At 46.2% G+C, this 24,892-nt stretch overlaps 1 protein-coding gene across 3 annotated transcripts; it reads right to left on the bottom strand.

Moving 5' to 3' along the window:
• Positions 1-5,085: 5,085 nt before the first annotated feature.
• PLEKHF1 (pleckstrin homology and FYVE domain containing 1) lies at positions 5,086-23,950 on the bottom strand. Of its 3 annotated transcripts, none has more exons than XR_014222016.1 (5): positions 23,626-23,946; positions 22,801-23,316; positions 7,789-13,147; positions 7,016-7,754; positions 5,086-6,731 (listed from the first exon to the last, which is right to left on the bottom strand). XR_014222016.1 is itself a non-coding variant. In XM_082233022.1 (2 exons), the coding sequence occupies exon 2, from the start codon at positions 13,132-13,134 to the stop codon at positions 12,325-12,327; it is 810 nt and encodes a 269-aa protein (XP_082089148.1). In that variant the 5' UTR covers positions 13,135-13,147; positions 23,626-23,950; the 3' UTR covers positions 8,564-12,324. The 3 variants fall into 3 exon arrangements, 1 of the variants encoding a protein (XP_082089148.1); XR_014222017.1 differs by having other exon boundaries at positions 5,086-6,727; XM_082233022.1 differs by lacking the exons at positions 5,086-6,731; positions 7,016-7,754; positions 22,801-23,316 and having other exon boundaries at positions 8,564-13,147; positions 23,626-23,950.
• Positions 23,951-24,892: the final 942 nt, after the last annotated feature.

Below are 24,892 nucleotides of genomic sequence, written 5' to 3'. Positions count from 1 at the left end.
CAGAGGGACCCAGAGAAGAACAGTCAGGCGGAAAAGGTGGAGTAAGGCTAGGATATTAAGTTGGTGTACAAGGGGCGGAGACTCAGACGGAGCTTCGCCGGTCTAACCCATAAGACGTAGAGTTGCACGCAACAGCTGGAGAATGGAAACTGTAACTCAATAAAGACTTTTACAAAGTGATTGCTGGCTAGCGTGATCCTCTGTGAGCTAGGATCTGGAAGCAGCTCTGACACATACGCTTCAGGTTACAGACTCCGCTAACCCAGAAATAGTGCTTCAGGTTAAGAACTTTGCTTCAGGATGAGAACAGAAATTGTGCTCCGGTGGTGCGACAGCAGCGGGAGGCCCCATTAGCTAAAGTGGTGCTTCAGGTTAAGAACAGTTTCAGGTTAAGAATGGACTTCCGGAATGAATTAAGTACTTAACCCGAGGTACCACTGTATTTCTGTGGCAATGTTGGGTTACAGAACACACCTGCAAAAAACAAACCAACCCAGAACCCACCAGTCTGAAGATTCCGTTGCTAGTTTAATAGTAGCTGGCTTCTGCACAATGGACACAGAGAAAGTTTATTCCAGGCAGCAAATTGTCAGCCTTTGTATCCAATGTAGTGTAAAGTTAAAGTCACTAAGTAGGCGAGATGTCTTGCACCAGCAGAATGCTCCTGTGCAAGGGCATGCAAAAGCTGGTAACTTTTCGTGCAATAGATTACATAACCTGTTGGGTGGGATTCTTCTGTTTCCAACATTAAAATTCAGCTGCCCATTGGTGCAAGAGCCCTTGAATAGTGGTCAGAGAACACTGAATACAGCCCGTGGACATTTTTACAAACCAGTCTCTCTCAAATGCTGTCTGCAAGAGCAGAACTCATTGATTTTATACAGGATGTTTTGTCTGACTCAAGGCCAGGGATGGGGAACATGTGGTCATCCAGATGTCAGTGGATGGGACAGCATCTTCCAATGCACCTGATGGCATCTTAGGCAGTGTATGGCAGGCCACATGGATTTCTTTTCATAAGCGTTTGACCACTGCTGCCTGACCCACAGTGTCTGCTGCCAGAGGCAGCTACTATACTCTTCCTAATGGTAGGGCCGGCACCACTGCAATTGAAAAAGCGATAGCCTGCACATGTGGAAGAGCCGCTTCAGTTTATTCACAATGCAAATGTTTCATATCCATTTTTTAGGAAATTGGTCGGTTGGCTGGCTGTACTCTATTCATTCAGATACTGCTTATCAAAGCACTTTCCTGTTTTGGAATGTGAAATGAGTGCCATTTTAGGATTGAACATAAGAGTGCCCATGCAAGCTTGTATTAAATTGGGAATGCCTGGGTGTGTATTACTGTTCGCACACACAGTTCTGCTGATTTCTGCACATGCTCAGTTTGTGCAAAATGAATACACACTAATCAACAAATTGGGAAGTGGGGACAGAGACAAAAGGGAGTACTCACTGGGATGGGTGGGAACAAGTTCAACTCCCTGCAATGCAGGAATATCAAGTAAAGCATCCATGGCAGATGACAATCCAATCTCTGCTTTGAAACCTACAATGGAGGAGAGTCCACCACTTTCTGAAGAGTCCATTCCACCATCAAACAGCTCTTACTGTCAGAAAGTTCTTCCCAATGTTTAGTCAGAATCTCCTTTCTTGTAACTTGAAGCCATTGCTTTGAGTCCTACCCTCCAGAGCTGGAGAAAACAAGCTTGTTCCATGTGACAGCCCTTCTGATATTTGAAAATGGCTGCCATATCTCCTCTCGGCCTCCCCTACTCCAGGCTGAACATGCCCAACTCCCTCAACTGTTCCTCATCAGGCTTGGTTTCCAGACACATTATCATCTTGGTCGTCATCCTCTGCACACGTTCCAGCTTGTCAATATCCTTCTTAAATTGTGGTACCCAGAATAAGAGTTGTACTATGACTTCCCTTGATCTGGACGTTATACTTCTGTCGATGCAGCCTAGAATAGCATTAGCTTTTGTTTTGCTGCTGCACCACCATGTTTACTAAGCAGGATCTGGTCTGGTTGCAGATTGGATGGGGGACCACATGTTGAGATTCCTGCACTGCAGGAGGTTGGACCAGATGGCCCTGGGGGTCCCATCCAGCTCTACAATTCTAGGAGTCTGTGATTCCTGTTTAGCGTGTGGTTTACTAAGACCCATAGAACCTTTTCACATGTATTAATGGCAAGTCAGGTGTCTCCCGTCTTATATTTTGGTTGTGGATGCAACATACATTTAAAAAGCATATGGTTTCCCCCAAATAATTCTGGTAACTCTGGTTTACTGCTCATGAAGTTGCAGTTCCCAGCACCCTGAACAAACTGCAGTTTCCAGGAAATTGTACGCTTGACGTAAATATTGTATAAGCAACCTTGATGGGAGGGGTTATAATGTGTGACTAGGACCTGGGAGACCAGGTCAGCCATGAAGCTCACTGGTTGACCTAGGACCAGTCACTGCCTCTTGGCTTGATCAACCTTACAGGGTTGTTGTGGGGATTAAATGAGAAGGGGAAGAACCATGCATGCCACTTTGAGCTCCTTGGAGGAAAAGGTGGGACAAAAATGCAATAAAGGAGGAGAACAACAAGAAGAACTTCAATTGCAAATGTGTGTGTGAAAATGTGGATTCCAACCAAGACCCAGCTCAAATGCAGCATTCTGTGGTGTCTCGGCCTTGTAGTTGCATTGCTGTATAAGCTGCATTTTACTTCTTACCCTTTCCCCACAATCCCACCAGCAGTATTTGTTGGGATTTAAGGCTGTGTGTGTGTGTGTTGGGAGGCAGAGTGGAAGAGCAGCCACCTGCCACCCCAGCAGTCTGCCTTGAGGCTCTTAAGACTGTGCCTCTTATCAGCTGCATAATGTCAGTGCCAAGTGCCAAAAACACAGGTGTTGCCTTGGAAACCCAAGATACGCTGTGCCAGCAGTTCTAGCAAACAGCTGAAGAACTGCGTATGTCGCGGGCGGTGGAGAGGTGCACATTTCTACTGAGAAACCATCTGTTCCAGTGACAGTTATTAACCTGCTGGTGCTTTGAGTATGACCGAGTCAAGCCGAACTTTAGCAGGCAGATGGATAGAGTGGCTGCTGCTGCTGCTTGCTTCTGTTCCAGCAGAAATCCCTTCTCTCTGCTCCTCTCACATTGCTCTCAGGCTTATCAAGCAGTGGGAAGGTAGCCTGTTGAAGGATGAATCACAGAATCATACAGCTATTGGGCTACAAGAGACCCCTGACAGATGACCATCCAACCTCTGCTTAAAGACCTCCAATGATGGAGAATCCACCAACTTACGAGGGAGCCCACTGCTATTGGAAAGCTTGCAAGCAGGATGCAGATACTATGGCCATCATCTGTGTGTCCGCATGACTTGGTATTCTGAGGTAGAGTGCCTTTATCCATGGCAGTTCCATTCCTTAGGCTTACTGAAAGCTTTTGCCTTCATCAAGCTTCTGCTATCAGGAATGTAAGAATCCAAAAGGATAGGGAGGAGAGGAAGTGGTCTTTGCTTTGGCAGCTTGAATCTATTTTGTCTATAATTAGGAAGGAAGCTTTCATCTCTGCATTTCAAGAGATCATAAAAATCAATGTGTTTCTCCACATTTCCGAGCCAGAATACACACATTTCATCGCTTAATTGCCGTTAACTCTCTGCTAATACCCCCCATTAAGTGTGATTTATGAGAGCTGCATAAAAAAAAAACTCGGGGAAGATAAAATTTTAATTCATCCTAAACTTTGCAAGAGAGAACTGTGGGATTCCAAAGCCACTGGGAGGCTCAAAATAATTTTACCCCAGCCAAGCTACAGGAAGCAGCTTTCTTTCACTTCACTGTGGTTGGAAGAAACAATGTGTTGCTCAAAGAGGGAGACAGAGAGATCATAGGCTGAGGAAGAAGCCGACAGTAAAGCATAGCCTTACTTCTGATTTCCATTTGAAACTTGGGTGGCGATGAGAGACAGCTTGTTCACAACAAACACAGGCACATGCCGTCTCTGCACAGGTACAAGAGCTTATGTGACATAGCCCGCATCCATACCACGCATTTAAAGCAGTAGTATGCTTTAAACAGCCATGCATTCCCCCCAAAGGATTCTGGTAAGTGTAATTTGTTAAGCGTGCTGAAGGTTGTTAGGAGACTCGTGGAGGAGAGGACTATCAATGGCTACTAGCCACAATTGATATGCTCTGCCCCCACAGTCAGATGCAGCAATAGTTCCTGAATACCAGTTGCCATAAAACCCAGGAAAGTGATCATAAGCTTGAATCCTGCTTGCTGGTTTCCCACAGGCATCTGGCTGGTCCAAGTGAGACTAGATGAGCCATTGGCCTGATCCAGCATGTGCTTCTGATGTTCTTATAGACCTCATAGTTCTCTCTCTTCTCCATCTTCTTTTATCTAGGCTAAATCAACCCAGTCCTTTCAACCTCTTCTCCCACAGCTTGTTTTCCATACCTCTTGTCATCCTTCTTGCCCTACCTGGACATGTTCCAGTTTATCTCTATCCTTCTTAAAAGAGCAGGACCTATAACTGGACATGATGCCGAAGATGAGGTTTGACCAGTGAAGAACAAAGCGGAACTATTACTTCCCACCACTTGGATGGAAACTGTGGTCCTACTCATGAAGCCTAACGTTGCATTTATTCAATTTTTATGCAGTGGCTACTATGTGTATGAGAGAATTATTATTATCATTATTATTTAGCCATCCTCCACCCTAAGGTTTTACTGCAACGACATAAATTACAGCATTAAAAACATTTTAAAACAAATGATGATCACAATAATAGGGCGAGTCCTAAAACTATAAATCTCAAATGCCAAAGGTCAGGGTAAAGACATAATGCCTTCAGCATATGATGAAACTTGTATAGTGAAGGTGTCCAACACACTTGTGTGTTGAGGGAATTTCACAGCTCAAGGAGCTACCACTCACACCCTTGAGTTTGATGAAGGTGGAGAAACTACCAAGAGGGCCCCCTGCTCTGATTGTAGCACCCAACAGAGCCTATAGCAAATTGTCTGCATATGTGAACTTATACATGGAAGAAATATCTGGGCACAGATGTTTAAGGAAGATCAAAAGCTCCCCACCCCCATTTTTTTAAAAAAATCCATTTTGCAGTAATCACAAACGTTGCCAAATTTGGAAAAGTGTGAAGTTTGCAAAAAGTGCAAAATCGTGCAATACAATGATTTTACAGTAACCACTTGTCAAAGCATCTAAATCTCCTCCTGCGGAGCTTTTGCTTCTGCTGGTCTTACAGCGGCTGTTTTTCTTCTGCAATGCCTTTCTGTTGACTTTGGAAGGCTGAAGCTTTGGGTTTCATCGCTCCGTAGGCAAGGGAGCCTCGTTTTCCTGTCATTTGTGGCTGGAGCGCCTCCAACACTGTCACTGGGAAGCATACAACAAAGGATAGTTCTGAAACTGCACTCAGCTCTTTCTCTCTCAAACAAAACTGTGCCTTGTTACTTTCCTAGCTTTGAAGAACAGTCATGCCTCACCACTTCAGAAGAAAATATCCCAGAGCTGACTCCAGTCTGGTTTTGATAACTAAATGCATTTTAAGGTTGAGTTTCCAGAGTCAAGAAGTTCTATGTTTATAACATGGCCTTCCTCCCCTTTCATGTCTACCAGGGATGAAGAATCGGTGACTCTCAAGGCAGGGGCAATCCATCCCATTTCACTGCCAGAGGTGAAACAGGAAAGTGTTGCCACCTTGCCAAGCCTCGCTTACCAGGATCACACAGCTTTCAGTGAGACCTCGTGAGATTGTGCAGAGCTCAGTGAGGTCTTGTGAAAGCTTCGCAGTATCCCACTAGAGTTCTGCAAGATTGTGTGAGATCTTGATGGAAGCTGCCACTGCACAACCTTGGCAGCAGCAGCAGAAGTGGGTGAGGTACCCTTTGGGGCATTGCCCATGGGATTCTGCTGCCCGAGGCAGGCTGCTTCACTCCCTTCTCATGTTTGGACTGGCCCTGCTGCCAGATGTTGGGAGGACTCCTGGTCACACCAATCCCAGCCAGGAAAGCCAAGTGTCATGAATGATGGAAGTCCAACAGTATCTGCAAGGCCAGATTCTCTGTCTCCCCTGATGTTGCGTTGATATACAAAGCCCTGAACAACTTGTGTCCAGGATGCCATAAGGATCATCTGAGCCTCTATATCCCAGCTCGCTCACCGAGCTTATTTGGAGGAATCTTATTGGTTGTCCGCAGTGTTATAGAGGACCAACTGATCTAACCATTTAAGGTTGCAGGTCCCTTGGTGTCAAACACGCTTTCAACAGAGATTAGGTCTACATTCGCACCATTTAAAGAGCTGTGATGCCACTTTAAACAGCCATGGCTCCCCCCAAGGAATTATGGGAACTGTAGTGTTGTGATGGGTGTTGAGGGCCACCATATTCCCTGAGAAGAGGGACTGACTATTAAACCACTCTGGGAATTGTAGCTCTGTTAGGGGCATAGCTGTCAACGTTTCCCCTTTTTTAAGGGAAATTCCCTTATTCCAAATAGGATTCCTCGCAAGAAAAGGGAAAAAGTTGACAGCTATGGTTAGGGGCCTCCTAACAATTCTCAGCACCCTTAACAAACTACTTTCAATCAGCATTTAACAGGAAGCACTTAACCTTTTGACCTGTTTGTTAAACCTCACCTCTGTATGTGGCATATATAAAGAAGTATTTTTAATGCCCCTTCATGGATCACTGCCTTGCCGTGGCAAAGGGGCTTGAATCAACTCAGAGAAGCTATGAGCTATGCCGTGCAGGGCCACCCAAGATGGACAGATCATAGTGGAGAGTTTTGACCAAACGTGATCCACCTGGAGGAGGAACCGGCAAGCCACTCCAGTATCCCTGCCACGAAAACTCCATGGACAAAGACAACAGGCATATGAGTTCCTGATGTGCTCTGGTCCATGGGGTCACGAAGAGTCGGACACGACTAAAGGACTAAACAACAACAACAACATTTTTAATGCTGCACCACCCTACAAACCACAACACCATCTTTGTTTCATTCTTTTCTGTGGCCATTTTCCTGCGGCTTTGTCTGAATGTGAGTGTGAGCAGGTGAGATGAGTAATAAGGAGATGTCTCTGCCAAGCCACCCCTCCTGATCTTCATGCTGCAAAAGCCAACCACAATTTTTGTGTGGTGGGGCCTTTACAGCAAAGCAGTAGAGCACTGTGAGGGAAAGGTTATTGCAGAGCACCTAGCACCTAATATAGGCAGCCTCATGCGTTTTCGAACCCATTTAATTGCATTAATAGAAATATATAAAATTATTTGGAAAATGTTGTCAATGTAGTGTAGTAGGTTAGTGTCAGACTAGAACATAGGAGACCAGGATTCAAACCCCCCAATCAGCCCTGAAGTTGACCGGGTGGACTTGGGCCAGTATCTGTCTCTCAGCCTAACCTACCTCACAGCTTCTGGACCAAGTGCAAGGGGAGTCCCATACAGAGTGCACTGCAGCAATCCAGCCTTGAAGCAACCAGTGCAGGAACCACTGTGTCCAAGCTTTCCCGGTCCAGAAATGGTTGTAGCTGTCGAACCAACTACAAGTAGGAAGACTTTCTGTTTTCTATGGCTTTCTAGACTTCTAGAATGGAAGGCAGTCGAGGACTAGAATGCAGAAGCATCTACTGTGGTGGCAAGAATGCAGACGTGTCGTGTTTTTGTGTTTTTTGGAGCAGAAACAGCAAAAATTCCCTCAGCGACACACTGAAATCTACACACACACACACACACACACACACACACACACACACACACAGCTCAGCCCAGTGTTCTTCACTTGCAGCTCACCAGAACACAAGCTAAAAAGCAAGTTGGGGTGAGGGTGTGCAGTGAATACAATCCTCGTTCACTGTGGACAAAGAGTCACCTGGAACCTCTGCCATTAGAGATTTAGCAGACACCTTCTGTGCCAACTTTTAAGCACCTGCTGAAAACTTTTCTGTTCCACCAGGCCTATTGCAGGTGGAATACATCCTTCCACAATGGTTCATTGATGTCTGTGTTTAACTTTTAAAATATGGTTTTTATTGTGTGGTTTTACTGCTGCAAACTGCATATATACATACTGCAGCGTCATGTGTGTGTGTGTACACACACACACACACACACGACACAGCGGTATACAAATATTTTTATGAATAAAATTTAGTTAAGAATAGCAGAGAGTTGTTCTGAGGCCTCCAATTCCAAGAGTGGTTTAACCATTAGTCCCTCTTCATGGAGAGCTCTGGGAGGGGAAAAGTGGTCTCCCAACAACCATCTCAACACCCTGAGCAAACTACAGCTCCCAGAACGCTTTGAAAGAAGAGTGTGGCGTCAAAGCACTTTCTATGTATGGTGCGAATGTGCCTTTTGTGTCTCCTCTGTGGAGAACATGGCCGGTTTGTGTGAGAGTTCTTGAGAAGAGGGCCTAGAATGGAGCCTAGATTCAAGCAACCAGCTTCCAGCTGTCTATATCCCTCACTTAGCTTAAGTACAATGCCTTGCAAAGCATCATGGGAACAACACTCCATAAACACGCCATTGTTATTGCTATTTATTTGAGTCAGATGAGGGAGGAAAACAAGACAAAAGAAGGTTTTTTTTTTTCCTTTTTAAATGCTCCTTAAAACCAGAAACATCTGTTTCGGTTATGGCTTTTGCTGGCCAATTTCTACACTGTTTTCCATGGGCGAGGGCAGGCGAGGTACTGTTTCAGCTGACACAGGACTTGGGGGAATGTAGTCAGTCGGAAAAGAATGAACTCCATGGAGGGGGTGGGGAGCAGGCCAAGCTCCTTCTCATTAATCTTCACTTTTCCAGCTCTTTCTTTGCAACTTGGAAACATCCACCTAGCACCCGGAGAGTCCATTCAGTTCACAGCAGGCCGGAGGGCATTTAAAATCAAAATCACATGGTCAGCTACTCATTTTGGACGGTTTTTCTTTTTAAGTGACAAAGTAGCCGTGACTGTGGCTTCCTGCCATTAGTCCGTATCTTGAAGATTACACGCTCCATTAAATAGTGTGCATATCCTAATGGAAGCAGATTATAAAGGCAAAAAGCCTCCACCACAATCCAGTAATGGATTTAGGCACATATGGAAAATAGGGTGTTGAATTAGTTCTACACAGCTTTCAGTAGGTGGCCTTCGGTTCAGTTCAGACCAACGGCCATCTGCAGGCAGAGCACGGGCTTTGCTACCAAACTGTAAAGCCATCTATGCGTAGGCTGCCCCTCTCAACAAATGTTACAAGAATTCCCATGGAATGGGCAGGAGAGCAACAGAGCAGGGTGGAGAACCTCTAGCTCACGGGCCTCTTTCAGCCCACCAGACTTCTCCAGCTGGCCCACAAGGTCGTTTCAGCCAAGCCCATGCCCTCCTCAGTCAAAAGGGGATTTGCAGGTACCGGCTATCCATTGATTGGCTGAGCCCTATGCAAAGCTCTGGGAAAGATGGCGCCTTGAAAGGGTCACCTGAAGACCCAACGATCAGCTGGCTGTCAGATCTTGAGAAGCCCTCTTCAAGGCGCTGCATAGCCTAGCCCTTTGGAAGGGGCTGGTGAAAAGGGCCACCTGACGTCATAGTGACCTCAAGGGATCCTCTACATCCACCTGTCAGATCTGGTGTGCAAGGGGTGGGGGAGGTAACAGTCTGGTCCACTGGCCAGATTTGGTTCTCAAGTCCTGATACAGAGCATCTACTTTGCACACAGAAGGTTCTTGGTTCAGTCCCCAGCATCTTCAGGTTAGCTTAGCATGTCCTCTGCCTGAAACCTTGGAAAGCCAGTGCCAGCTGGCACTGCCTTCCAGATGTAGCTGTACTGCAACTCCCATCAGTCGAAGTCATCATAGACAATAACCAGAATTTATTTGTCGTCCAGCAACATCTGGAGATTTCTCCTGGTGTAGACAAAACTGATCTCATCTGAGCAAGTATGACTAGGCTGCAATATCTGCCCTCTGCGGCAATTTTTAATTCATTGCATTTTTACCCCATCTTTTTCTGCAAGGAGCTCAAGCTGACATACCTGGTTCTTCTCCCATTCCTCATTTAATCCCCACAACAACCCTGTGAGGCTGAGCAACAGTGCCGGGCCCAAGGTCACCAAGTGAGCTTCACGGTCGAGTGAGGATTTCAACTCTGGCCTCTCCCAGGCCTTAGTCCGTCACTCTAACCACTGCACCATACAGCATGCCATGGCAGTCAAACGGGGCCCTAGTGTTTTTGTGTTATTTTCCATGAGCATGCACTAATCTTCAAGAAGAGACCTGAAAATTGCATTACGGCAGTGTAGTATTAAATCAGAACTCTGTGCATCCATTAAAGGGAGAGAGAAAAGCCTGGCTAATTAACTTAAAAAGCTTGTTGACCAACAGCTCTGATGTAAACACATTGACCAATGAAAGTAAAAACCCACAGATTAGAAAACGGTAAGTATAAAAATGCCAGTCAACATATTTGCTCCAAAAAAACCAGAGGAGTATAAAAAACAAGGTAACTGAATATGCTAACAACACTGTGGTTGACATTAAGGTCCAATATAACATTTGCTGTAGCAACCAAGTTGCTGCTGTCTAACGGTCGCCGACAGAAAAGAGTTAACCTACATTCTACTGGAGTAAGGAATGAGTTATTTTCTTTTAAATTAGAGTTAACAAGGCTTTTCTGCTGTCAATGACTGGTGTTGCATCAGGTGGGAGCAACTGTTAAGTGCAGAGTCTTCAAAAAACTTTGCAGGCGGAAACAACCGGATCCTTCCCCCACCTCCAGGAAAAGCCACACCACCACCTTTTGTCTACAAACTATTTTTAGCGTTTCACATATATAGTGTTTTCAGTTATTTGTATGATTTACTGCATGTGGAAAACATGACAGTTGGTTGCAAAAGGCCTGTGCCTCCCACAAACAAAGCACTGTAATATTTGTCCCTCTTGTTGTTTTGAAAAATAAAAACATTAGTAATAAAAAATGGGGGCCAGGAAGCAAAGCCACACTTAGAGTGTGTGTGTGTGTGTGTGTGTGTGTGTGTGTGTATACACATACGTGCGCGCACACACACACAGAAGCCAACACTCGTAATACAATACCACCGTTAAGAAGCCATCTGCTCACATGACAAAGCTGCTCCAAAAACCTTCATTTCGAAATGCGCATCTCCAAAACTTTTTCTGTTCATTTCAATCCCTACTCAGTCAAGAAGGTCCTACCCTCCTTCTGCATCAAGCAGATTCAAAAAACTGCATCCTTCTGTGAAGAGCCTAAAAAAAAAGACTAGATTCTTGATATACAATCATATTATAAGGCCTTGATTAATTTCTGCATGGTGCTGTCAGTTTAAAAACTGTGAAGGAGATCTTCCTCTGGTTTCATAACTTATGATTTATGGATCCAGAATTTGACTCCTGGGTGTAAGAAAGACAGAGACTACAAGATGGGGTGGGTGCCGTTCTGATGCCCAAGCCTGCAAAATGCCCAAGCTGAAAGTCAACATTTCAGGTGCCCCCAAATCTATCAAAGGGACCAAAACTTTCAGCAACGCTCAACACCTGATGTGTTGGGGGTCCAATTCAGCTCTGCCACATATGCCAATAATAACAACTCGCTGTTAGGCCCCATCTGCACTATACATTTAAAGCAGTATCGTACCACTTTAAAAGTCATGGCTTTCCACAAAGAATCCTAGGAACTGTGATTTGTTCAGGGTGCAGAGACCTCTACAATTCCCAGAGTTCCCTGGGAAGAGGAACGGATTGTTCTGGAAACTGTAGCTCTGTGGACAAAATAAGAGGTCTCCTCAGAACACTCAGCACACTTAACAAATGACAGCTCTCAGGATTCATGAAGGGAATCATAGGAAGCTTCCTGAATCAGACCAGTGGGCCCACCTAGTTCAGAATGGTCTCCACTGACTGGCAGTGGCTTCCCAGAGTTTCAGACAGGAGTCTCACCTAGCCCTAGATGGAGATGCTATTGGGGATTGAACCTGAGACCTTCAGCACACAAGGCAGATGCTCTACCGCTGAACTACAGCCCTTCCCCATAGCCATGACTACTTGAAGCGGAATGATACTGCTTCAAATATATAGAGCAGGCCAGGCCTTAGAGAAGACAAGCAGGCTCTTGCATATTTTAGTTTGATTCAGTATCTTCTTCCTTAACCACAGAGGAGGAAAACACATGGGACCAAAAGACACGATGAAAGCTACTCCTCTGAAAAGTGCACTTTGGAAAGTATGTGTTCCCTGTACTCCTTGGAAATAAGTGTGTGGCCCCTAAAATTAACAAGGCCATGCAGGGGTCAGCTATGGAAAGATGACCAAGCTGTGTTGGACGTGTAAAACTCTGCCTCCGCTGACCACTGTTCCATTCTGTCCTCGTCGGACCTGTCGCTGTCATCTCCGCTGGAAGGCTCATAGCCAGCCTGAGGAGAATGGGCTGTCTTCGACTGTTCCTCGCTCTCCTTTTTCGCTGCCACCAGCTGTTTGTAGCAAAGGTTGCACACCCTTAAAGGCTTTGGGGACAGCCGGGGCATCAGGAACCTTTGCCGAGAGCAGTCTCCGCACACCACAAAGCCACACTTCCGACAGTGGTGCCTGCGCGTGAGAGTGGAGAACTTGGTTTGCGTGCAGCGCATGCAGATGTCGGTGGCCTTGTCTGGGATCCAGGGGGCGGCGTGTTCCGTGGGGGGCTGCTGGCCCATCTTGGACAGCAAGTGGCGGATGCATTCCTCCAGGTGGCTGATCCATTCTTTCCTCTCGGTCAGGGAAGCGGCGGAAACGACGAAGGACTTCTTGGCCGTTTTGATCATCCAACGGTTCTTCATCTGCAGGGTATCCGGCAAAGTCTCCAGGGTGACTTCGTCAAGCGGTATGATGTGTTGGGAGCTGTACTTCCTCCTGTTGATCACAATGCTTCCATACACAAGGATGTCGTTGAACAGGAAGAAGATCCGCGGTTTGGCTTTCTTCCGGCATTCTTTGGTCAAAATCCCTTCGCCCAAGAGGACCCTTCCAGGTATGGCCAACGGCTGGCCAGATGCTCCAAAGCAGCTCTCCACAGTCGCAATGCGTTGGCTGTTGATCTCAGTGTTGGCCAGATGGTCTACCATCTTGACAGGTCACCTGGAAGCAAGGAAGGAAAACAGAAGCTGTGACTGCTGAATCTGAGACCAAAAGGATCAAGGAAGTGGGAGTAACACCCCTAAGAGGAAAGGTTGCGACAATCGGGGTTTTTCTTGTTTAGAGCAGAGTTTCCCACATTTGAGTCTCCAGCTGGACTACAATTCCCATCATCCCTGACCACCGATCCTGCTAGCTAGGGATGATGGGAGTTGTAGTCCAAGAACAGCTGGAGACCCAAGTTTGGGAAACCCTGTTTTGGAGAAAATACAAGCAAGAGACAACACGATCGAGGCATATAAAATGATGCAGGGTGTGGAGAAAGTAGACAGAGAAAAGCTGTTTTCCCCTTCTCATAATGTGAGAACTTGGGGACATCTAATGAAGCTGAATGTTGGAATATTCAGGACAGGCAAAAGAAACTTATTCGCATGGTGCACAGCTAGGCTGTAGAATTCACTACCACAAGAGGCAGTGATGGCCACCAACCTGGATGGCTTTTAAAACATTATACAAAAGGAGGATATGGCTATAACTGGCTACTAAGCCCAATAGCTATGCTCTACCTTCACTGGCAGAGGCAGCTATGCTTCTGAATACCAGTTGCTGGAAACTGCAGAACTGGAATAGTAGTAGTAGTAGTAGTAGTAGTAGTAGTAGTAGTAATAATAATAATAATAATAATTTATTATTTATACCCTGCCCATCTGGGCGGCTTCCAACAAAATATTAAAAATACATTAAAACATCAGACATTAAAAATTTCTCTAAACAGGGCTGCCTTCATATGTAGTTGTGCTTAGGTTCATTTGGCCACTGCCTATGCTTATGTATCTTCCCTCGTCAGTGCCATGACCTTATGCTCCCCCCACTTAACATCCCAGTGGCTGAATTCAAAATGTCAAGACTCTGAAAAGTGTCTTTGCCCATGTAATAAGACAAAGCCAGAATTACTTGTCTACAGCAACCCCCATCATAATTCTATGCTTGCATGATCACATATGTACAAACACCTGATACCAAAACACCGAGTGAAACATGGTAATCAGTATCAGAAGGTACCATCCTTTCAGGACTATATGACTGCAGAATGTTTGTGTGTGTGCCTTACATGTTTGGACATTCCCACATGTCAAGGACACCACACACATAGAAATCTAGCATGTCAGGGAAGAAGACTCTAGTTTTCCCGTTATCCTAGTGGGAGAAAAAAAAATGCTTTCAAAAGGGAGAAGGATTCAAATGTGTCCCCCTAGCAGCAGTCTGAAGTGGTACAGTCTAGGGAGGATCATAGCTGCATGGTTTTGTGAATATCTCTGCAACATCTCTGCAAATGTTCATGAGCAGTGCAGGGTGCACCCATACTGTTCTGCCTTGTGTTGAACTAAATAAGATTTTGCAACCCTAGTGGCAGGCCAAACATTCACATGTATGAAGAAACTGAGTCATTTCCCAAAGGCATCATATAAAATGAAGTTCACAGAGAGCACATGCTTTTTCTTGCACGTACACACAATGGGTAACCTAAGAGATCATTCACCAAGGAACACACAGCTCCAAAGCACTGAAGGTCTTGCCATGGCCAGGTTCCTTTTCTACAATGACTTTGTAAATAAGCATAAAAAATAACCCTGAAAATTCAATATCCAAGACACCTCCCTTCACAAAATGTGCAACAGCTACACCACACAAGAGCTTTGTAGAGAGGAAACAACAGCAAGGGAGAAAGGGCTAGCAATGACAATTGTTTTAAAAACCACTAGAATGATCATGTTGACAATGCAGTCTGTTAGATGTTGCTCAAGAATGTACCAGTCACTATTGATGGGAAGAGATTTCCCCTACATTTCTCAAGGAGGGCCCACAAAACTCAGTGAAACTGTGTTTGCATCAACATTCCCAGGAATTAAGCTAGGAGGCTTGTTTTACGTTTTGTGAAAGTTTCATGACTGTTCCAGAACTCCCTTATTCTTCCAGCCTGGAAAAAAACGAAACACCCACAATCTGTTATGCAATGATCTTGAGGACCACACTGCCCTTGCCACATTTGAACTCATTTCTTGTGAATGTCGATTTGGCTTGGATATCCATCAGGACATTTATATGACATATCTTGACTCGCGTGCCTAAACTGAGATGGGTGTATTGATGGTCATTGTATTATTAATGTGAGCTGGTGGTGAGGCAGTTGTTTCTTTTCACTTTGTTAAACTTTCTATAAAAATTAACTAAAATCGTATTTTGGTCCAACTGAACAGCCAAGCAGGACCAAGAAATGAGAAGGAGCCAAAAAAGAAAGCCTAACCCAACTCAGGGGCTCGCCACGAAGTCAGCCCCCATGGACCGCAACATGCTATAGGAAGGGACAGTGAATGTTGTTGGACTTTAACTCCCGTCATCCCCAGCCCAAATGGCCAATGGTCAGAGATGATGGGAGCTGTTCAGCAACACCTGAAGAACCACAGGTCCCCCACCTCTCCCCTACAGGGAGAGAGAGAAAGTCAATTCCTCCCTGAAATGCTCCCCAATGCTCATGAGCCGCAGTGTGTGCTATAGGAGAAGGCAACCCCTGTCTACCCCAATCTAATTTCACTTGTGGAAATCTTCGCTTCCCAAGAACCATATGGCCTATACCCATCTGCCAATTTATTCCAAAGAAGGTTTATTGCATACCTCTTATACAACAGCAGCCCATCCAGACAAACCTAGCACATAAACTATGGAACTCCCTCCCACAGAAGGCGGTGGTGGCTGCCAACTTAGATGGCTTTCATAGAGGATTCAACAAATTCATGGAGGAGGAGAGGGCTATGGATGGCTACCAGCCATGATGACTATGCTCCACCTCCACAACTGGAAGCAGCAGCACTGCTTCTGAATACCAGTTCCCAGAAAACAGCCAGAGGGGAGGGTGCTCTTGCACTTGAATCCTCCTTGTGGATTTCCCCACACGCATCTGGTTGGGCACTGTGAGAACAAGATGCTGGACTAGATGATCCATCAGCCAGTGTGGTGTAGTGGTTACGAGCGGTAGACTCGTAATCTGGTGAACTGGGTTCACTTCCCCGCTCCTCCACATGCAGCTGCTGGGTGACCTTGGGCTAGTCACACTTCTCTGAAGTCTCTCAGCCTCACTCACCTCACAGAGTGTTTGTTGTGGGAGAGGAAGGGGAAAGGAGAATGTAAGTCGCTTTGAGACTCCTTAGGGTAGTGATAAAGCGGGATATCGAATCCAAACTCTTCTTCTTAAGCCTACAAAAGTTACTAGCCCACACACGACTGCAGCCATGTTTTATTTCCCCAACAGCCTGCAAGAAGGAATCCGTGATGCCATGGGGCATCAGATGCAGATCCCTGAATTGCAGAGGGCTGGGCCACGTGATCCTCAGGGTCCCTTCTGACTCTACAATTCTATGATTAAGAACCACTTTTATTTCACACAAAAAACACCTTTTCGCCTGGAGGCAATTTTGCGCTCACTGTAGGTGATTAGAAACAGCAGCGATTTATAAGTGCGCATAAGAGCTGTTCAGCTTAAGGACCATGGAAGCTTCTTCAGCATTTGTTTTTTTTAAAGAAAAGAAACAAATGCACTGCCGAGTTGCTTTGAGGATCAGTCTGTAATAGTGAAGGACCGACTGCCCCACCATCAGCCAGCGTGATCGTTTTATATTTAAAAGACAAAACTAAAAGCCACCACGGAGTCGCTTTGCTTCTGCTATTATGAACATAATGACTTTTGCACACTACAGAACAGGAGGGGAGGGAGAAGCATGAAAAGGAAAGAAAACTAAAAACTACAGTACCTCTGATCTCGGTGCCCATTTGAAGTGGGAACACACAGCAGAGAACGGCAAACTCCAATTATATATATAAAAAGGACCGCTGGAGCCAACCTTTCATAGCTATTAGCGAGAGGTTGTTTTCATGAGAGCTCTTGGCAGGAGGCCTCTAGTAACCTTTCATCACAGAATCCGCGGGGCTGATTAGTTTCACAGGACTCTTCTGTGGACTTCTGTCTTGTAATGCAAAACGTTCCCGAGCTTTGCACAGGGCGGCATTAATTGTACCCCTTGGTGGAGACCAAGGATGAAAAGCAAAAGGGTTCTTAGCAGGAAAGCTCTAAGCCACTTGGAACTCCACACCAGGGTGGCAATGAGGTGCAAACCTCCCTCTTTCTCTGTTCCATCAAAACCAACCTTTCCCCCATAAATGTAAAGAGCAGCTCTGCTGGGTCAGGCCAAGGTGTCACCTAATCCACTGGCCCCAGCCAGCCAGTCAGTGTCTGGAAAGCTTACACAGGCAACAGCTCTCCTCTCACGTGTTTTGTCACCTATAAGGAGCCAGTGTGGAGTAGAGGTTAGACTCAGCTCTGGACTAAGAACTTGAAGACTTCATGGGAGGCTTTTAAGCAGAAGCTGGACAGCTATCTGCCATGGATGCTTTCATTGCGATTCCTGCATTGCAGGCGGTGGGACTACTAGACCAGGGGTCTGCAACCCGCGGCTCCGGAGCCGCATGTGGCTCTTTTACACCTTTGCCGCGGCTCCGGGGCGGATACTAGCGAGGGGAGGAGGCGCATTGTGCGCCCCGACACTCCTCACTGTGGCGGGCGCTGTACTGGCTGTGACGTCGCATGGGGGCGGTGCGTGCGTTAGTCACGCACCGTCCCGACGTCACCTTCCCGCCTGCTGTCAGATCGCGGCTCCGGAGATATATTTGTTTTAAATGTCGCAATGGTTTTGCGGCTCCCAGTTTTTTTCTTTCTTCGAAAACGGGTCCAAGTGGCTCTTTTTGTCTTAAAGGTTGCAGACCCCTGTACTAGACGATCCTTGAGGTCCCTTCCAGCTCTACATTTCTATGGTTTTATGAGCATCAAACTCCCCACCCCACTCGGGCATGAAGCCCCACTGGGTGACAGTGGGCCAGTCTCTCTCTCTCTCTCTCTCTCTCTCTCTCTCTCTCCCTCTTCAGACTACCCTACTTTGCAGGGTTGTTGTGAGGATAAAACGGAAAGAACTGTGTATGCCACCCTGAGCTTCTTGGAGTATCAATGTATGAGGAGTGATGCACCCACTTGACCACCTCTTAATTATTTTATGGTAAGGAAGTGACCATCTCCACCCCCCACTCTGGAAGAGATTAATCCCTTTGTCTTCACCCACTAAAAGCCCCTGGATTTAGTTATCTGTAATTCTCCTGGCTTAATCCACCATGGAGGGGATCTTTTCAGTGGTGGCCCCCTATATCTGTGGAACACTCTCCACAGGAAAAACCCCGTCATTATCAGTGTTTAGGCACTAGGCACTTTTCATTGACTTTTGGCCTTTGGTAACCCAGCTGGCCCCTGCAGCAGGGTTCATATTTAGGTGGGTATGGGAAGGGCTTTCTTTAATATTATATCAGATGAACATTTCTGGTGTCTTCTATGGTGCATTGGTTGTTTTTTTAAAAAAAAATCCTGCTGTATTGTTAAGTCACTTGGAGGCTTCTATTTTTGTAAAAAGGGGCAAATACATGTAGATGACAATAATAATAACATCTGTAGCTCCCAGGGTTCTTTAGAAGCCACAACAGCCAAATAGTTTGTTTCACGAGTGACACAGGTGTAGTATAACATGAAAATTAAACCATTGCAGAGCTCTTCAGAAGTGATTTGATCTCAAAGCCTGCAGCGACAGAAGTGATCCTGGTTAAGGAATCCACTGGGAGGCACCCAATAAATTCGTGACTGTCCTACATTGTGCAATTTCTAGGGGAAAGAACTGGGTGAAAGGTAGAACTGAAGTGATTCACCCAGGAAAGGCGGCAGGATCAGTTCATGGATAACAGCAAAATGTGGAGAAGTTGTTGGCCTCCACAAAACAACCCATTGCCAGTTTCAAAGAAGAAGAAGAAAACCTGGAACAAATTCAATAACAAGGCTGGGAAATAATGCAGATGCAGAAAAGAACAAGATCGGAATGACAGGAATCTGAACTCTGAAGCAAAACAATATTGTGACTCAGCAAATTTTCAGAGCAGACAGCTGACCAGTTCAGAGAGCAAGTTTAGCTCCTTCACACTGGCTTTTAGCAATCATTTGCAGCTGTTAGGTGATAGGCACAGTCTTTCCTCAAGGCTGCAGCTGTGATTTAAAGCTCCAAGAACCTTAGTTAAAACACACACACACACACACACACACACACAGGGAAAACTGGGGATGGTATCCACTGCTAGCCCTACTCAGAGTAGGCCCATTGAAGTCAATGGACATGGCTAATTTCAGTGGGTCTACTTAGTTGGTAGTATGGCTTAGTTGGAGTCATGGGTCTTAACTGCTGCAGAGCACATCTTGAACCCCCTGCTGCCAAAGTTAAGCACTTTAATAGTACAATTCCGTTGCATGCTGACTTAAAGGTAACCCTACTGAGCTCAATGGGGCCAAAGTAAGCGTACAGCCTTGTTACATGGAACAAAAACATTTGAAATGCTTGAAGAGTAAAACATACCTTCTTGTTGCAAGAACTGAACACAAAATTTTCGGTCGTTTTAGCAAAATTGGGAGCATTCTTCCCACTGATAGCTGTTACTCTTAGGGCATGGGAAGGTGCACAGTCTCCTAGTGTTCATCCCAGTAATGTTAGGGAAGGGCCGTAGCTCAGTGGCAGAGCATATGCTTTGAATGCAGAAGGTCCCAGATTGAATCCCTGGCATATCCAGGCAGTGCAAGTTCCCTGCCTGAAACCCTGGGGAACTGCTGCCTATCAGTGCAGACAGTACTGAGATAGATGCTTCAATGGTTCGATTCAGTATAAGGTAGCTTCCTATATTTTAGGATACACCATTCCAACTGGGCATGCTCAATGGCCATGAAACGCTGCCTTGACTGCTGATGGAGAGGAAGACAGGGAATGGAGATGGTTGGTATGCTGAACAGAGCATACTCCGTCCTGCAACATTTTGATGCAGGTCTCACTTGTAGAAACTAGTGGAGACGCTACTTCCAAAGAAAGGGCGGCCAGGCATTGGTTTATAGAGATCTAGTGACTCAAGAAGCGAAGCCCTGACACAAACATTTCTTGTGCTGCAGTTGAGACAATGACTAATAGCATCTGATGTTGGCCACCTTTGGGGAGAGTAAACTGTTGCCTGGGATGTCACTGGTTTCAGAAGAAACTCCGTGGAAGTTGCACAGGACTGAAACAGAGTCGTGCTTGGGAGGGTGAGCCTGACAGGCTGGTTGCAAAGCCCCCAAACAGTTACCCCACTGGTGCCCATCTGCTTACAGCAAATGGGAGCAGGCTATCTCCAGACCTCCTGCCTCATGATTGCACAGATGTTGAGGCTGGGACTGTGGCACAAAACCTTCTCTGTCTGTGGCCCAAGCCCTCTGGAGCCATTTTCCTAGTGAGATCCATCTGTGTCAAATGCTGTTGTTGTTCCGAAAACCCTGATTGGTGGCTAATTGTTTATTTTTTAAAAAGAGTGAGCACTGACTCACTCCCACATGAGTAGAGACAGAGACCAGAGCATCAACTGGTTGCATTGCTGTGCTTATCTTCACCCACCTTTGATCTCTGCAGACTAAGCTTTACATTTCCTGGCTAATTTGGCCAGTGTTCAGTACCATTCTTCCTCCACCACTATGCCAAGGAAAGCAAAACACACCTGACAAAGTGGACTCTCAAGTCCACGAGAAACACCTGCCACAACAAATCTTCATTTTCAGCAGCAACAGAAGGCTCTGATTATTATACTGCCTCCATCCTCCTCTCCTCTCCACCCAGCCTCAACTCTGCTAGGGTTGGTTTAGCCTAAAGAAAAGAAGATTGGGGGGGGGGGAGAGGAAAAGGGGTCCATAAGAACACCAGAAGAACCTTCTGGTTCATGCCAATGGCCCATCTAGTCCAGCATCCTGTTCTCCCAGTGGCTAACCGGATGCCTGTGGGAAACCAGCAAGCAGGATTGGAGCACATGAGCTCTCCCCCCTCCTGTGGCTTCCAGCAACTGGTATTCAGAAGCATTGCTGCCTCCACTTGCGCAGGCAGATCATAGCCACCGATAGCCCTCTCCTCCATGAGTTTGTCTCAGTTCTCTTTTAAAGCCACCCAAATTGGTGGCCATCAATGTCTCCTGTGGGATCGAGTTCCTTAATTTAACTATGTGCTGCGTGACCAAGTCCTTTCTTTCATTGGTCCTGAGTCATCCAACATTGCAGCTTCGTTCGATGTCCAAAAGTTCCAGTGTTATGAGAAAGGGAAGAAAAACCTCACTCTATCCACTTTCTCCATGCCATGCATAATTTTTTAAAATTCTATCATGCTGCCTCTTGCAAGCCTTTGCTCTTCAGCTGAAAAGTCCCCAAATGCTGCAACCTGCCTTCATAGGGAACTCGCTCCTTCCCCTTGATCATTTTGGCTGCCCTTTCCTGAACCTTTTCCAACTTTGCCCAATCCTCTTTTAAAGCCATTGTGGTCCCTGTCATTTACCTGCCTCCAATCTCACTTGTGGGGTGGGTGATGGTGAAGTCCCTCTTGCTTTAGTAGGCTGGGGGAAAGGGTGACAGATGAAATATAGGAAGCAGAGGGGACAGTGTCAGCAGCCAGCTTGAAATGCATGGTTATAGGTAGAGTTGCCACCTACAGGTCAAGACCCAGGAGTGCTGCAGAATGAGAAACAAGGTCAAGCAGGCCCTGTGTAGAAGTTCCTTATCAGTCCTCTCTATGACACCAACATAGAGGGCTTTACCGTCATGCTACAGTGAGAGCAAATAATGTAGAGTTGCGTCAAGATCCTCAGCTGTTTCACTCGCCTCACCTCCTTTTCAGAGACTCCTGCTGTTGACTCACATTTGACAGTCACCTGGCTGTTTCGACACTGACAGGAGCACTTCTTGGTTTCACTGTTTCTTAACGCACCAGCTACATGCTTTGAAGGATTCCTGCCATCGCCACTAAATACACACCCAAACCTAAGAGAGCTGGGCTGTGGAAGCTTCCATATGCTGCTGCTGGGACTACCACTCCCATTAACCGTGACCTTTGGCCAGGCTGGATGGAGCTCAGGGGAGGTGGAGTTCATCAACATCTGGAAAGTCACAAGTTCTACACACACACCACTCCACCTTACAGAATCTCATCCCCTTCCTATAATCTGGCAGCTGTCCCTGCCATCACACGTAAATAAATAAATAAATAAATAATTTAAAAACAAAGTAAGAACCACCACCATCATCATTCTGGATGATAATAATATTAATTTCATTTATAAATCGCTTCCCATGAGGCATGCCGAAGAGATCATTTAGGTGCATTTCAAGTACATTCTTGAAAGAAGAAAAGCGTCACTTTATGTATATTTCGACTGCCAGCGGACACAGAGAGTTGGCGTGATGGAAGTTTGAAAGCCGTTCCCACGGGCGGAAATAGCATTTTAAAAGAGCCCCTTTCTGATTACAACAGCGCACTGGCTCTTCGCTCTCAGGTCCGGCGCCGGCACCGCAACAGTTTTGCAAAGTATGTGGAACTTTAAAGAATCGGTGAATTCAAAGCCCCGTAGAAAGACGCTACAGTACACAGACCCTTCGCACAGACCCCACCCCCATGCAGCGCTTCTCTCCCGCCTACGGTCGTGCAAGGCGGAGAGCGCGATCGAGCCAAGAGACATGAATGTACCTCCTCGTGACTTTTCCTGGTTCCTGTCCCAACCGTGTCCCCGGGTCCGTCGATTCCGCCAAGAGACGCCTGGGATCCTCTCGCAGCAGAAAGTGCAATTCCAAAGATTTCCCTCGTTTTTAATCCGGAAGGGACTCCGCAGAAGGCTCTAGGTTGAGGCTGCAACGCTACCCTTCCCTGGAAGCAAGTCCCATTGAATTTAATGGAGCCTACTTCTAAGTAGGCGACTTGCGCCTGCAAAATCTCACCCTACTTTTTTCTTTCTTTCCCTTTTCGCATCCGCGGCTGCGTAAAAAATGAATGAAACAACAACAGCAAAGTATCTCTGGAACGCTCAGAGTCCCCAACATTCCATTCTCCCCTCTTTCCGTAAGTGTCACGAGCCAATCAACAGGCCGCCTCCGAAGCAGGACCGTCCGGTTCTGGGACGCTCAGTCTCAGCATTCCACGCGTAGCCACGCCCCCGAAAACAACGGCGGCCAATCAGATGGCGCAGTCGGAGCCTGCCGAGTTTGGCTGGGCGGGTGAAAAAGAGAGGGGGGGGGAACAAGAAGAAAAGAGGGTAAGGAAGAAAAAAGAACAAGGGTGACTTAAAGCGGCGGGGCGGTGCATGGAAACTTTGCATTCTGCTAGTAACGGAAAATCGAAGAATCATAGAATTTTAGAGTTGGGAGGAACCTCAAGGGTCACCTAGTCCAACCCCCTGCAGTGCAGGAGTCACAACTAAAGCATCCATGACAGATTTAAGCTCTGTTTAAAAACTTGCAGTGAAAGAGACTCCAGCACCTTCCAAGGGAATCCATTCCACTGTCAAACAGCTCTTACCTTCAGTAAATGCTTTCTAATGGTTGAAACCTCCTTTCTTGTAACTTGAAGCCATTGATTTGGGTCCTACCCTCCGGAGCAGAAGAAAACAACTTGCTTCATCTTCCACGTGACAGCCCTTTAGATGTTTGAAGATGGCTATCATATCTCGCCTCAGTCATCTCTTCTTCAGGCTAAACATATTGAGCTCCCTCAACCTTTCCTCATAAGGCTTGGTTTCCAGACCCCTGAACATCTTGTTGACCCTCGATTGCACACATTCCAGCTTGCCAATGCCCTTCTTAAACTGAACTGTGCCCAGGACTCCAGGTGTGGTCTGACCAAGGCAGAATAGAATGATACTATCACTTCCTTTGATCTGGACACTATACTTCTGTTGATGTCCAGATCGAGGGAAATAATAGTACCTTTGTCAGACCCTATCTGGAGAGTAACAGATGCTGACATATCCTCCCTGGGAAGGAATCTAGGAAGGGAGGAAATAGATAGGAAGGGAGTGGGAAAGCCACCTGGGAGCAGATGGCGTCTTAGAGCCAGTGCAGAGCCTGGGAAGACTTTGGCCAAAACCAACTTCCCAGTCAACAGCTGTGTATTTGGAGCAGAGCCCATCCACCCCTAGCCAGCAATAGTCAGAGATGAGCATTATAGCATTTGGAGGGCTGTAGATGTAGTAAAACACACACCTTTTGAGTGATCAGATTGCTGTGAGAGGAAGTATTTTGTGGTAACAAACCAGCTTCTCTCCAGGAACAAGAGGAGACCAATTCTGCATTTTTTTTTGTGGCAGAGGCAAACTGTGCACAGAAGCTAGTGGGGAAGGGCCGTGGCTCAGCAATAGAGCATTTCCTTTGCATTCAGAAGGTCCCAGGTACAATTGTCAGCATCTCCAGGTAGGGCTGGGGTGTCCCCTACCTGAAAGCTAGAGAGCTTCTGCCAGCCCGTGCAGACAATGCTGAGCTAGATTGACCCCAGAGTCTGACTCGGCATGAGGAAACTTTCTGTATTCCTATGACTGCCTGGTGCTTATGAAGGCACAAACCTACTCCCCCACCCAGCAGTCATCTGGGTATCTATCTATCTATCTATCTATCTATCTATCTATCTATCATCTAGCTAGCTATCTTTCAATCATCTTTAAAAGGTAGGCAGTGGGCAAACTTTCAATTTAATAAACTCAATAAATTCAATAGGATTATTATTATTATTATTATTATTATTATTATTATTATTATTATTAAAAACAATATTCCCAAGCATGGGGAAGAAG

Source organism: Podarcis vaucheri, assembly GCF_965113315.1.
Source record: "Podarcis vaucheri genome assembly, chromosome: 7".
NCBI classification, from domain to species: Eukaryota; Metazoa; Chordata; class Lepidosauria; order Squamata; family Lacertidae; genus Podarcis; species Podarcis vaucheri.
Note: the sequence above shows the minus strand (reverse complement) of the source record. Positions and strands in the feature narration are given on the sequence as shown.

Bases quoted from the DNA above. Each gene is read 5' to 3' on its own strand.
- PLEKHF1 (XM_082233022.1), bottom strand. From the start codon at position 13,134: ATGGTAGACCATCTGGCCAACACTGAGATCAACAGCCAACGCATTGCG.